Genomic DNA, 15,126 nt, shown 5'->3' on the forward strand with positions numbered 1-15,126 from the left:
AGCTGCAGCGACAGCCTAGTTCTTTGGAGCAGCGACCTTTGAAGCTGATCTCATTGCACAGTTTCGGGTTCGATTCCTTGTCGTGATTGTTCATGTGATTTTCATTTCTTTGTTTCTTCCACTACTTTTGATGCACAAGCATTTCATTTCATTTCATTTATTAAGTCCTCAAAGGCCCCATTTAAGGGGTATTACATGAGGGGTGGGCGGGGAGTACGGCAGTTATGACAAAAGAAAATGATTTTCGATGGCAGTCTTGAATTGTTGAAGATCTTCAAGGGAAGCGATATGGCCGGGAAGGTCGTTCCAGCATCGCCAAGAGACGACTTTGCTAGGCTCGTAATGTTCGGATTATGGCTTTCGCTCTAAAAACTTGATCTGTAGCGTTCTCCGTAACCTTTCTGTTTCCTTAACCTCTTTGCAGGCAGACTTCGTAGAAAATGTAGCGGACTACACTCTGGTAAGGCATTGTCTCAAGCCAAAACTGATCAAGATTCGTTGTAATTAGGTAATTGCTGGCAGCGGTGGAGGCCGCTTTGAGTTTCGTGTCATGCATGGCGCCTGACAACATTACTCAAGTTGCACTCGCTGACCAGTGTTGTTTGTGTACTCAAAAATCGCACTTGTTTAATCAGGTTTGCCTAGAGGTTACTGTGGCTTATGGTGACGCCTGCCCTTCGCCAACAAGCGTTCATTATTCAGCCTATATTTTCAAAGACTCAGTTGTCAGCCTTTATAGCGCCGTACACACAGGAACTGTCAGTTTTTTGAGAAGGCACTGCCACTAACCACATAACGCCGACTACCCAATGTCATGGTATAGGACGATCCAACCGTCCTATTTTAATTTAAGAGGCAATAAGGGAAGTCCCAAAAGTAGTGCTGACATAACAAGCCTTTCGGACCGGAAAGCTCGGCAGGGATGATGATATCGGGCTGTGTCAGTTGGTGCCAACAAAAAGCTACATCTTCTTTGGGTCACCCGACGGCTCATTTTAAAGGAATAGTACCACTGTCGTCGTCTTACTAAAACCCCGCGAATGTCTCGTGTCTCGAAATTTCCTGAATGGTGAAGAAAGTCACCTGTACTTGTGGCGTCATCACAACCTGGCCAATGAATTGTGACGAACTATCAATAATCAAAAATCAGAAAAAAATGTAATCTATACAAATGTGCACGCCGAATCAGCATAGCGGATTCTTGCTACTACCCCCGAGAGGCAGAATATGGCGGTTGGTAGACCGGCAGTCACAAAGAAACCGATGCAAACACACAAAAGTAGTTGCAACACACGCTGCTAACTATGTGAAATCTAATGCCATCGAATTCACTCTTGAGGTGACTTGAGCGTTCCCGTAGTTTTTTTCTTGACATATATTTGCTATGCTTACGCGAGATATGCTGGTAGCAGGGAATGAGTATCCTCCACGTCATCAGTTTGAAAAGTGCACTTCTTCTCCGATCTCCTTGTAGGTGCCCTTCAGCTAAGTTTAAAAATATTTTCTGTAGCCTTCATGGCGGTATTTATTTCCATGTAATTCGGTTTATACCGGAAAAATTAAGAGATAAGCACATTTACCTCATCTGGCGCTATTCTGGTGAAGAAAAATGTTTAATCTCAGAACCCTCTCTTTATGCCACGACTCAGTCAATTACTTAGTATTTCGATGCTCGATTTGTATAAAACTATCTGTATAGAATCCCAGAACTTGTTGCACTTAAAGAGTAACTTTTACCTTGAGATAACAAAAAGAAGAAAGGACGGACATTTCAAATAATGCATCGTAGTGATTCGTGTTTGAGTTTTCTAAATATAGTCCACTTTTTGTTGAGGGAGTGGCACTAAGGCAATTCTCATGGAGCTTACATAACGCAATGCCGATTTTTATCGAGAAGTTAATGAGGTGCAATTTGAATAATAAGTGTATTTTACTTTATACATACCCAACCAGATTTGTGATTGCGTCAGAATGGCGTTTTGTTGGCCTAATTACAGCTCCAAAATCCAATATAATTGAAGGGGATGCAGAAAAATTCGCACTCCGTCTGCATCCGCCAAGGGACTATCCACCCTTCATTGAAGCCGAGGAGATCTAATTTATATTCTTTGAATAAAATTCATGTAGCGGCGCTTTACATGCAGAACATTAATAGAGATGCAAATAGAAAACATGAATAACATCCTCATGTTATCTAAAGTAGCCATGCCCAAGCACAAGTCTACTTTTTCAATGATAAATGCTGGAGTTGTTTATCGCGTGCCCTTAAATTTGCAAGTGTTGTGTCGGACAAACTGGACGTAGCATAAATCGCAGATTAAAATAGCATGAAAGATCCCTGCGTGATTCAACAGCTGCCAAAGCATTTGTGAATGTAAAGGATGCGCAATCAAAGGACGAACCACGAAGAAAGACACAGGGACACACACAAGCGCACAAAATGAACAAGCGCGGCTGGCTTTGGAAGCTTTCCACATAAAGGAAAACGCGGTAGATTGTATCAGTGACACGTCCGTGGCTCTGTACGTTGCCGAAATCAACTTTTTGCGTTTGCGTCTGCGTTAACAGCCGTTGGCATGACTATTGTGGTTAGAGATTGCTTTTGAGCATGCGTGGCCAGGTGTACAAGTAAGCGTTTCAAGGAAGAAATAAACAGTTGTTAGTGGGCTTGTGTGTGTCCCTGTGTCTTTCTTCGTGGTTCGTCCTTTGATTGCGCATCCTTTACATTCACAACATCATGTACCAACTAGGCCCTACCCAAGTTTTGTTGAAGATGCCAAAGCATTGTCTGCATTGTAAATCGTGCCAGCCCCTTTTCAATGACACAACAAGTTTGGCAACACTCAGGGATAAGCACACAGGTGAAATAATCGATTTTTCACCTTAGCAAAGAAAGTGCTCAATTTTACAAGCGAGCCATGGATTATTTTATATAAAAGCTTGGCTGCCTTGCCCCCTCACATCTGTACCTTTTTTCTTCTTTACGCGAGATTTAATTTTGCTTTCGTTGTTTTTTTCTCGCCGTTCTTCCTTTTTTCTTTCTTGGCTTCTTAAGATGGTATAGAAGTGCGTTTTTTCACTAAAACAATTTGTGAAAAGCGCATCTGTAGTCGACTTCCTTCTTTTTTAGTGGTATGCGTGTTTGAGCTTCCCTGTTGATATGAATAACGCACAACTCATAATCTTGCTCCAGTCTACTAAGCGCTTTCGATTTTTTACAGTTACGCATGTGCACGCAGTACCGAAACAGAGTAACGCGCTTTGTGCTCATTGGTAGGAAGATCACCAAGGCGGATTTAGCCTAAGATGGCCCAGCGGCCTATGTACTCATTACTACAAAAACACGCATTATACTGTGACCACTCAAGACGAGAAACCACCACGTCGGTGGAGTGCTTCGTTGTATCAACGCCACTCGAGCTAGCAGCTGAAGAAGACATTCTTCATTGCAGTGCTTCTTCGAAGGAATCGCCACTGTGGACCTCGGCACCCAATTTTACCTGCTTTACAATTTCTTGTATTATCTCGTGGAAAGAACTGATTTCGGTAAGTGCAACGGGGACATCCTTCCTTTTTCGTTTTGGCGTGGGTACGGCCCAAGTGCGTAAACGAAAAAAAAAGGACCATTGTGAAAGTCAACACATTTGCCGCAATAAAGCATATTACCCAGAGAACGATTACAGAGTCTCTATGTGTAAGATCCTGCCGAGTTGTACAAAATTCCACTTGCTGCCATAACCCAGTTCACGTTCGGCCTTAGTTTAGGTGGGGTACGTATGAACCACAAGTGGCGGATGCCTATACGTTGCGGCAATGAACATTGGGCATGTAACGCGGGTGAAGGAGCCTCGAAATTTAGAGCGACTGAAGTGATTTTAGCCATTTACATATTTACTACAAAACGATTTTCGTAAAGACGAAACTGAAGTTACTAACTTCCAGGCTAGATTGTTTCCTAAACTCTGTACCTTATGCAACAATTGAACTTTATGCATTTTCTGTTCACTGTTTTCATGCCTACATTTTTGCTTGTTCCTTCTTGAGTGGCTGTAAATTACAGTTGTAATGAACAGCTACAGGTTTGTTATCATATACAGTGCGACCAATGCGGAGCGATCGCCGACGCCTTTAACGCACAGGTTTGCCGGTATGCTTCTTATCGCAACCACTGCCTTATTGCGGTCAAATGTATGTATGGCGTTGCTGTCTTCTGGGACGTGTTTTTAGTGACCTGGCTTAACTATACAAGATCTTCAACTGGAGAAGCAGAACTCTGCCTATTTCACAACAGACATCCTAGACAGCTTAAAGCAATGCTTGCAGCAGTGTGATGGGGTAAAACCTGTACTCCCTTCACTACGGTTCGATGTTATGTCATATGCTGCTGTCTTGGCCCTTAGTGATTTAACTCTTTTACACACCTCTTTTTTCTCAAAATGAAATATTTTTGCAACTAATTAGTGTACTGAGGATTACGACAGGTAGACTGTTAGTCTTTCAGCGCGAAATACTAGAGACTGATTTTTTTTTTGTCTGAGAATTGCAAAAGCCGCGACTTACGAAATAAACATCCGAAGGATCGAAAAATAATTTCTATTTCGAAGGCGAGGTTAGGCTTTCAATTGCAAAGACAAATTCGAGTCCCTACTTGTGGCAAAACGTGCCTGCACAAAAATGGCGAACAAAATGCTACCCGGCTCACTCTTTTGCGAAATCTTATTTTCTCCGTTCGCTGTATGCAAAGCAAAACCTGCTTATTTACGAGACGAAGGACGCGAAATTCTTCTGAAACAAAGAAATCACTGCTAGGTGCAGCCCAGATTAAGAAAAAGCGGCTAGTTCGTTTTGTACACAGTTGTCTATACAGTGCTTCAAAGGTTTAAAACGGGACACGCGCTTGTCTTCAGCAGGATGCAGAATATCAGGTCCCACGCTACCATGATCACCATTGGTGGACAGAAAACAGTTGGTGCTTTTATTCAGCCAGAGAATTATATTATTTTTCATCAACATAGCATTCATTCTGCTAACCAACGTCAGCAACATGATAAATGACTACCACTTGTAGATGGTGAAGCCTTATTGCATGCTACTCTTTAAAGTATATTTGAGGACACATTCTGCTTTTCTTACAGCTTGAGAAGCCTGCTGTGGTCTTGTCGGGCTTCAAAAACATTTCCTTCATGAGGGTGCATGCGTAGCGCTTTCGTTTATGAAGAGAATTGCCACTTGTATACATGTATACATGCATACATAAATGAGTTTGTGCTCAAATATAATGTTTTGCAAAGTTTTGAACGAAAGTACACACTTTCTGTGCAAAACTGTTTTCGATTATCATATTCGAGCATGACTTGAAGGGGTCCTAATTCAAAGTCAATCAATACTTTTTCGTATGAAAAGAAGTTACAAGTAGGAATATAAATGCCTAATGCCATTGTATGCGCTTGTATTTTTCTAGACATAGTGATCCCAGCGAGAAAGGACCTGTGCAAGAGCTTCAATGCCGCAACAGGCGGCATCATCACCATATCATGCGATATATTCAAGGTTAACACAAAGGCTCTTTGCGGCAAGCCTATCTTCGCCAGTCTGGTAACGACCAGCCCGGTTGCCAAAGTGAGCCACTGTATTTTGTCTTTCAAGCATGTGCAAAGAAAACGCAAAGCACAGCTTACCTTCCTGGGATGAGAGATGAAAAATGGGCGCGAACCAAATATAGGCTGCAAAAGTCAAGAACGCAAGAGTTAAGTGTAAAGAAAGTGCTATTCACTCTAGCTGGTGTACACTTCTTGTTGGTGTCGTATTGCGTGAGGTTTTTTCGGTGGTTTTGACTTAAGCAGCACCAAAAACAGCTTCTAACGCCTGTTATTACATCTGCTTCCGCGAAGCGCAAGAAAGCAAAATTCCATGAACTTTTCCATGGCGCACGCAACCTAGCAAAAAACAACACGCTAATCATACTAGGAGACTTCAATGCCATGGACAAAAGCTGGGGATACCAAACAGCTAACCCAAAAGGCAAAGCACTAGCAGCGGCAGCAGAAAACACTGACTGCACCCTCCTCACAGACTCAGACACTCCAACCAGAATCGGAAACAGCGTCAGTACCGACACCTGCCCCGACCTCACATTCATACGGGGAGCGGAACAGGCAGTGTGGGAGAACCTGTTAGAAAATCTGGGCAGTGACCACTATATACTTAAAACACAAGTAACCTCAGACAGGCTAAAGCGCCAGCTGGGATCGGCAAAAATTACGGATTGGAGCGCTTTTCGAGAGGCATGCGACGGGAATCTCGCCGCGAAAGGGATCCAATCGATAGAAGAGTGGGGAAACATGCTGAAAGAAAAACAGCGCAAGTACACTAAAGAAATCGCGCGAACGACGCAGACACCCGAGGTGGACGCCAGGCTGCTCAAGCTATGGGAAGCTAGACGCGGGCTCACCAAGAGGTGGAAGAAACAAAAGTACAACAGAAAACTAAAACTTAAGATCGCAGAAGTCACAGCGAAAGCAGAAGAGTACGCGGCGCAATTGGCAAGGCAAAACTGGCAACAATTCAGTGACTCCCTCAACGGAACTTTGAGCACATCGAGGACGTGGCATATACTCAAGGCTCTCATAGATCCAACAAAAACCAAGGCAGAAAACAACAAAGCCATCTACCGGTTAATCCACCAGTTCAAGGGACCAGATTCAGCACTCCTGGAAAAAGTACGCGTTAAGTGCTTCGGGGACACACACCCAGCAGCTTACGCAGAGCGCTATCGAGGAAGTGAAAACGACACCTTGGACAGACCCATCACGCGAGAAGAGGTCTACGCAGCGATTCGAAACACAACCAGAAATACGGCCGCGGGTGCAGATAAGATCAATAACGCACTCATCCGCAACCTCAGTGATGAGCTAGTCGCAGAATTAACGGACTTTCTCAACAAACACTGGGAAGCGGAGACCGTCCCCGAGGAGTGGAAACATGCGGAGGTTGTCATGATTCCTAAACCAGGCAAGAAACTACAAATTGAGAACCTCAGACCGATCTCGCTCACATCGTGCCTAGGAAAACTGTACGAACGAGTGGTGACGCTGAGATTACAACAGTACATGGAGGACAACGAACTGTATCCCCACAGCATGTTCGGTTTCAGAGCAAAACTATCGACCCAAGATGTACTACTTCAAATCAAAGAAGAAGTACTTGGGAACGTCCCCAAGAGCGGAGAAAACATAATACTGGCATTGGACATCAAGGGGGCTTTTGACAATGTCAGTCACGAGGCTATCCTTACGGGCATGAACGACCTGAACTGCGGAAGGAGAATCTACGGCTACGTCAAAGCCTTCCTCTCAAATAGAACGGCAACGATTGGCCTGGGGGAGCTCAGATCAGACAAATTTCTTACTCCAAATAAAGGAACACCTCAAGGATCGGTCATCTCCCCTACGCTCTTCAACATAGCCATGATTGGCTTGGCAAAACAGTTAAAAGCAATCGACGGCATACACCATGCCATGTATGCCGACGACATCACCATCTGGGTCAACACAGGCTCGCTCGGAGAGAAAGAAGAGAAATTACAAAAGGCAGCCACCTGCGTAGAGAACTACGTCAGAGAAAGAGGGCTAGCCTGCTCCACCGAGAAATCAGAGCTCCTAAGAGTTTGGAGAGGAAAACAAAATCGCACAGTCCCCACTAGCGACGACTTAAAGTTGAACGTCTACCTCGACGGGAAGTCGATACCGGAAAAAACACTCATCAGAATCTTGGGGATGTGGATACAGTCAAACCAACGCTGCACTCACACTCTCGCCCTACTGAAAGCATCCACTCTACAAGTGGCCCGCATGATCACGCGCATCTCACACAGACGTCATGGCATGCGAGAGGAGGACACACTTAAGTTGGTCAGAAGCCTGGTAGTCAGCCGAGTGACATACAGCCTCCCCTACTATAATCCCATCAAGAGTGAGGTACAACAGGCGGACGTGATTCTACGCAAAGCCTACAAAACCGCACTCCACCTTCCTCACAGCACTTCAACTGAAAAGCTCCTAGCCCTAGGACTACACAACACTTTCGATGAATTGAGAGAGGCACAACTAGTCTCCCAACTGCGCAGACTACAACAGACCCCATCTGGCAGGGAGCTCCTAAAGAAACTGGGCCGCGCCGATCAAATTCAAGAAATACAGAGGACAGAAACAATTCCGGACGAATATCGCAACACACTAAAAGTAATGCCAATACCCCGGAACATGGATCCCAACCTACACAAAGCACGCAGAGAGGCAAGGGCTGAATACCTACAAAAGACATTAGCACCCCAAGAAACGACGGTATACGTGGACGCAGCCACATACACCAGAACAGCGGGGCAGCACAACAGCAATGCGGTAACAACGGTGATTGACTCAACCCTACGCGAGATCACCAGCGCATCACTACAAGACTGTACGATAGTCGAGGCTGAAGAAGCGGCCGTCGCTCTAGCGGCAGCGGAGGGCTATCGGTCTAAACGGTCTCTAAAAATCCTTACAGACTCACAAACAGCATGCCGCAACTACCTACGCGGCAGAATAGGGCACAGAGCGCTCCGCATACTCCGCTCTGGGGGCCACATAACACAACGACAAACAAACGAAGAACCAATCAGGCATACGATAGTATGGACGCCGGGACATACGGGAGTAACAGGGAACCAAGAGGCGGACAGGATAGCTCGAGGGTACACTTATTACCGAGCATCCAACGTAGGCGACCTCGAGGGGAACGAACCTGTACCCCAAGATTATTCGGCGATTCTAAATTATTACAAGGGCTGCAGAAAGCGGTATCCACCACCGGACAACTCCCTTAGCAGAGAGGACTCTGTCGCGTGGAGACAGCTACAGACGGGCTCCTACCCGAACCTACACGTACTCAACAAAATATATCCAACACAATACAATGACAAATGCCCTTGGTGCCAAGAACCCCCCACGCTGTACCACATAACGTGGGCATGCCAGAGGATAAGCGTGGTACCAGTGATAACAAACCCGAGTGCGGAGCAATGGGAGGGAGTGCTCTCCAGCGATCGTCGGGTCGACCAAGAAGGTCTGATTCGGCGAGCAAAACTGGCAGCAGCATCCAGCGGAGCCCTGGACTAAGGGCAACGTACCTTTGAACAAGATGGACGAAGCCATCTCAAAACCGCCGAACACAATCCGAATCTAGAGCTAATAAAGTTTTCACTCACTCACTCACTCACTCTGCAATAACAAGGGTTGGAAGCTATATAATTGTGACTAGATTTACGCAGAGGTGGCATAAGTTTTGAAGCGAAAAGCTTCGCTAATCTAGTCAACACCGCGCTTCGCGTGAGCCGGAGCCCAGATTTCCTACTGCTGCGCATGCGCGAAACCGAGTGACGTCATGCACGGCCCAGGTGGCCGCCGTCGCAGCCGCCGCCGCCGCTGACACAAACGAAAATAAAAAAAGACATGACAGGAATTAAATATCAGAAATCAAAAAAATAAAAACAGTGCGCCAAAAAAATCTCATATCTCGGTGGACACCCCAAGCGCGCCGTAAGGGAAGGAAAATGAAAGGAAAATTGGTTTTAAGGAAAGGAAACGACACCTGTCTCTCTCGTATCTCGGTGGATACCCGCACCGCGCCGTAAGGGCCTTAAGAAAAATGAAATGAAATGAAAATTCCTTTTAAGGAAAGCAAATGCCTGTCCTCATATCTTGGTGTACACCCGAAAGGTATGCACACCACGGCACATGTCTCTAAAGCAACCTTCTAAAACAGCACCGTATTCACTACACGCGTGTCTTTTTCTCCGCCTCCATACAAACTTTATATAGCTAAGACAATACGTTTCGGAAAAGCCAGAAAGCAGACCTTGCACGGTCCAAACTCGCTTACGAAATAAAGTTTTTTATCCATATACCCTAACTGTAACCGTAAGTACAACATAAGCTAAACCACGAGCATCGCCGCAGCTTTTCGCTTCGAGATATCCAGGCTTAAGCTTGGCTAAGCCAAGGACAATTTTTTAAAGTTGCAAAATGGTGCGCAACAGCCGGAAGAACGTTACAGCGCTAGAGGATGCGCACACAGCACAAAGAGAACGGGGCATGTCCTGTTGGTTTCATGCTGTGTGAACGTCATGCAGCACATCAGCGTTCTGAGACACCACCGACTAGCCCGGTTTTCGGCTTTCCCATTTTGGCCAGTACCTTCCTAGACCAGCATAGACCAGCAAAGTCTGTTGAACAACAGCGGCGGGGGTAACTGCGCTTTCGTAATTCTCAAAAATGGCAGTGCTAATATTAATGGACAACTGAAAATGATTAACTTCATCAACTGCCTCAAGTGCATTAGTTAAAAGCCTGTATGAAATTTGTTAACTCCCTTGCGTTCATTATGAGTCACCCGATTTCTGATGTCCGTCAATGTTGGTACTACGTTGCCATAGGAGCCATGTTTAAACTTCAAAAGGCCTGTTTTCAAGAAATAGTGGCGGGATTCTCCGACACACGTGGTGAACACATGTTCAGTGCTTGCCAAAAGTAACCAGGATGTCCTGACTTTGGGTAAAGCTTGCCGCCAGTTACGCGGTGACACGACGGTAGCCAGCCCGTCTAGGCTACGAGGATAATCTGCGTGATGAGAACCTGTGGCATAGGTATCCTGTTATAGATCATGGTAAACCTCCTGGTGCCAAAACGGTAAGGGTAGCCTTGTAAATTTTGCAAAGATGGTACGTACAAAGCTGCCTGCGCGGTGGCAGACTACTCTACCCTGGCCACTATTCTCCGGCAAAAGGCTAAATGGGGCAACATCATTCGATCCGGAGGTCCAAGCACTCACCGTGATGCAGAGTACATTTTCCTAAGCCACGAATACGCCTAGTCATTAGTGTGCTACTACTGCTATTTGTGTTTATGTCTTTATGTTTATGTTTTGTGGTGGTTTAACGTCCCGAAGTGCCTCAGGATATAAGAGACGCCGTAGTGAAAGACTCCGGAAATTTCTACCACCTGAGGTTGTCTAACGTGCATTGACATCGCACAGTACACGGGCCTCTGGAATTTTGCCTGCAGTGAAATTCGGCTGATGGGTGTTAGTGACAGATGAGCTGAGTATTCACGGGCAGTGGTATTGCGATCATTGTGTTGTTTCCGCCACAATGATCACTCGCCATTCAGTGAGGGTAAAAAGCTGGATTTTTTTTGTTTGATCTGTTGCAGCGAAGGATTTCTGGCCATCACATCTTAAAAGAATTGTTGTGACTGCAGAGAAGCACGTGCAGAAATTGCACAATAAGTTATCTAATCACTGGGCATCCAGTGAATAACGCTCATAACACAAGGAGTGGGATGAACTGCTATATCGAACAAGAAAGCTCTGCCTCAGCGAAGTCTACAGGCGGACACAAAAATTTTCTAAACACAGAAAGCACGAAAAGGTGTAACTGCGTTGCAGTCTAAAAATGTGGCCAGGGAGTAAATGCGAAAGATGTGCACTCCCCAGTGCAAATTGTGCACCGTTTTTTTTTTTTTTTAATGTTAGGCGTCGCCTTCAGGAACTTGCGCACACACATTCAACAGTTCCGGAGAAAAAAATTTCTGAATGGGAAAAATTTATGAGCGAACTTTTTTCACATACTGGAAGATTTCAGTATAACAATCAATATATCCGCAAACCTCCCATTGGCAGGCTTGCTTTTTTATGCTGTTAACGATTTTGCTACCGTGAAAAGAGTTCCCCATTGTTTTTCGATGGGAGCGACAGAAGCACTCTAAAAGACTGCTACATATTGGAAGAATGCACCATTACGTTCAATTTATATACCAGTGCCTTACAATTTTCTATTATGTTCCACATGTTGAACATGGGTGCTCTGAACATTAGACGGCAACCTATGGGCAGCGACTTCAGTAGGGAACTTTCGGCTGCTTCAGCTGGTTCTTAAAAAATATATTGCACCTTCCCACCATGTTTCTAACACTTTGCTGCTCCTGCTGGTGACACGCAAACTCATCATTTTTTCTCCTCTTTCCTTTTCAAAGTGCTTGGACAACACTTTTCAAACTTGCGATGAAAACAAGCCAGTGGAAGTGAGTACCGGCTGATTGATAGTTATTCATGTATGTAGCATGTCTTAATATCAAAACAAAGAGGGCGCTTACACTAGGGCATCAACTTTTAGATGGTGGTTACTGAACAGTGTTATGCTCGGTACTGGCCATTTTTATGCAAGGAAGGTTTATTATCCACTAAGTACAAATTCGAACTGTTCGTTTTCCTTCTCGCATACTTACACGGCTTTTGCTGTCGGCGTATAACGCAGTTCTGTGCTAGTGTTCTCGTGCACTTTAAGCAAGTAGCTCATATGCGGTGCTATGTTCCAGGGTCTGGGTTTCTCCATGTATTGGGCATAGAATCTTTCGCATGAGAGAGTGAACAGGGATCACGTTCCAGATGCTTCTAAATCTGTTCATTCTTCCTGGCATGAAAATGACACGGAACTACGATTTCTTTTCTTCGGGCTGCCTCGGCCCACTTTAAAAGATCGTTGACTATGACCTCCGCTGTTTGGACATACGACCATTATGATGTGAGCAGGATTCAGAAATCTACAAGGAGTATTTTAATATCCCCTCACTTAATCAAATTTGAGTGGCTAAATATACCTAATTTTCATGTCCAATGTGGAGAGATGGTCGTATAAGAAGACCGCACGTCTCCCCTCTTATCACAATCCCATGCGAAAAGGCGCAGCTAGCATCCCTTGCAGCAGTATCTCGGATTGAAAGAAACTCTTTGCCGTAAAAAGCCGCGTGATTTTTCTTATAGGAAAGCGTTGACGGGCGCCATCCTCAAGTAGATAGATTCAGCTCAAAGAGAAGGCCGTTAGTCGCCGCTGAACCGCGTGCTTATATCAAACCTTAGTGGTGAGCAGTTGTCATCAGGAGTAAACTCTGAAAAAGCACCCATTAAGGAACCCGACCACACGGAGCACCTGCGAAAAAATCAACTGAAAACACTAAATTTAACTCTAAAGTTAACACTACGGCATACAAAGTGAGCCGTTCTTTAGACGTCTCTTTGAAATTGCTTGCGGCTTTAACTATCTCCTATGAGGACTTGCTTGTCATGCAGAACCGTCTGTGACAAAGACGAGGCTGTTCTCCTCATACCTTTCCGTCACTCTTCTGGTAGAAAGGAACGTTGGCTCTTGAACAACCAGAAAATTATATGCTCTTGACGTAAAAATAGCTTTATTGCCTCCACCCTATCTTTCATGCGCTATGAATTGTGCTCACTAAGTAAGCAAGACAAGTTATGAAATAAGGCGCAGTGTGTTGAGACTTTTCGGCAATTTGCTTAAGTGTTCGCCGCAAAACCATTCGTGAAAATACGCCCTAAATGTGCACGTGGCGCAATGAGCGGCTGTATACTCTGGAAACCTGCGCGTATGACATGCACTCTGATGTCGCTGTTTCAGGAGTCAGGCGTGATTGGAGTCCTAAAATTTTTGGCGGTAAGTACTTCAAGTCACTTCATATGAACATGTTGAGCGTGTCTATTCGATCATTGGAATCGCAGAGCTGTGTGGAAAAAGGAATGACAGCAGTGAAGTACACAGAAACCGTTTTGTGCTACACGGGACATAACATGAAGCCTTACACGAACGTTCCTTCACAGCCTAGCTCCTGTCTCCGAATTGCGAGCAGTGGGCTCGTCAAATATTGTACATAAGAGCCCATTTCGTTGCAAACAGTTTGTATGAATCGATTGCATACAGGATAGTTGGAGTTCAGGAAAAACATGGATTGTCCTTTTCCGACCTGCCGTATTGAATGTGCACTGTGACGCACTTGCGCGAAAGGTCGAACAAGTTATACCAAAGCCAAATTGATAGTTTTCCTGAATGAGATTAACCGCCGGATTTTACGTTTTCTTTAATCCAACGCCAGTGGCAATATGAATTTTGCAAGGCACTACAAAAAGCAATATAACTTAATTATGAGCTCAAAACCAGAAATGACCTTCAAACTCTCGCCACTAAGCCGTCATATTGACGCCTCCTCCTTCCCTGCGCCCAGCTCACCGCCGAGAATCCTCACACCCTCAGCTAACAACTAACAAGCCCAGCTCACAAGAAGCTAACATTTGTCACGGAATCTTCTCTGGTCGCAGAGAGCGTGATCTTACAATCTTTTTAAGGGATGGATTTGCAGACTCTTTTCAGGACCGACTGAACTTTCTGTTTGCTCGTATTAATATGTAATGGGTCGTTTTGTCTTTTCCAGTGCCTTATTGCGTACGTCTTGAAAACGGCTCCCATTGACATCTACAAGCAGTTGGTGTGCGATATTGTAGCATTCTTTCTCAAATTTTTGGGCCCGCTTGGCTTCATTGTTTTCAAGCCTCCTCTCTGTGCGTTTCTAAAGGCCGTTAAAGTGACCTGCCCCGCCATTAAATGCTGAAAACAACGCCCTTTTATTCCAATTGTATTTTATACTTACGCCAAATCTCGTGGCGGGGGCATGTAACGAAGCCAGAGGTGTCCGGAAGATGACAATTAACCCAGTTCATCTCTACTTTGATGCTCATATCCCCTTAATCTACCCCTCTTTTCTCCTATCCTCTTCCTCCATAAGCTCCTCTAGAATACGGTGATGGGAATCTTTTTTATGAGCCCCAGAAAAGAGAGTTGAGTGAGAGAGGCACATGCACTCCGTCAACTCACAAAGCTTTGCTAACTATGTTCAAAATGCCCCATTGCCTCTGATGGTTTCCCTTTTCGCAGTATTGCCACTACATATGTTTCAATATTGAACGACTCCTGTAGTGAAATGTAAAAAGCCACAACGCTTTGAAAATAATTTCGTTTTACGCGGAACTATGTAGCCCACCCACACCTTAATCTTTCTTTTCCTGCGTAGCTCTGGAACAGGGCTGTTGCTCGTAGTGCTCTTTTTCCCATGGCAATAAACTTCGTTCTTACTTATGGAATATACTCTGTATTACGCAGCACTAACCATATCTACAGATATATAATTTATTGTGATGCCTTACGCAGGTAATTGTCGACATCTATTAAACGCCGTCCCAGTTTTG

At 44.9% G+C, this 15,126-nt stretch overlaps 1 protein-coding gene across 1 annotated transcript; it reads left to right on the forward strand.

The window, feature by feature from the left end:
• Positions 1-288: 288 nt before the first annotated feature.
• On the forward strand, positions 289-14,907 carry LOC149347230 (uncharacterized). The gene is made up of 7 exons (XM_089541528.1): positions 289-339; positions 425-460; positions 3,453-3,546; positions 5,462-5,619; positions 12,069-12,116; positions 13,508-13,543; positions 14,316-14,907. The coding sequence occupies exons 1-7, from the start codon at positions 289-291 to the stop codon at positions 14,490-14,492; spliced, it is 600 nt and encodes a 199-aa protein (XP_089397654.1). The 3' UTR covers positions 14,493-14,907.
• The last annotated feature ends 219 nt before the right edge of the window (positions 14,908-15,126 follow it).

This window comes from Amblyomma mixtum, chromosome 4, assembly GCF_055824585.1.
Source record: "Amblyomma mixtum isolate Tamu chromosome 4, ASM5582458v1, whole genome shotgun sequence".
NCBI lineage: Eukaryota > Metazoa > Arthropoda > Arachnida > Ixodida > Ixodidae > Amblyomma > Amblyomma mixtum.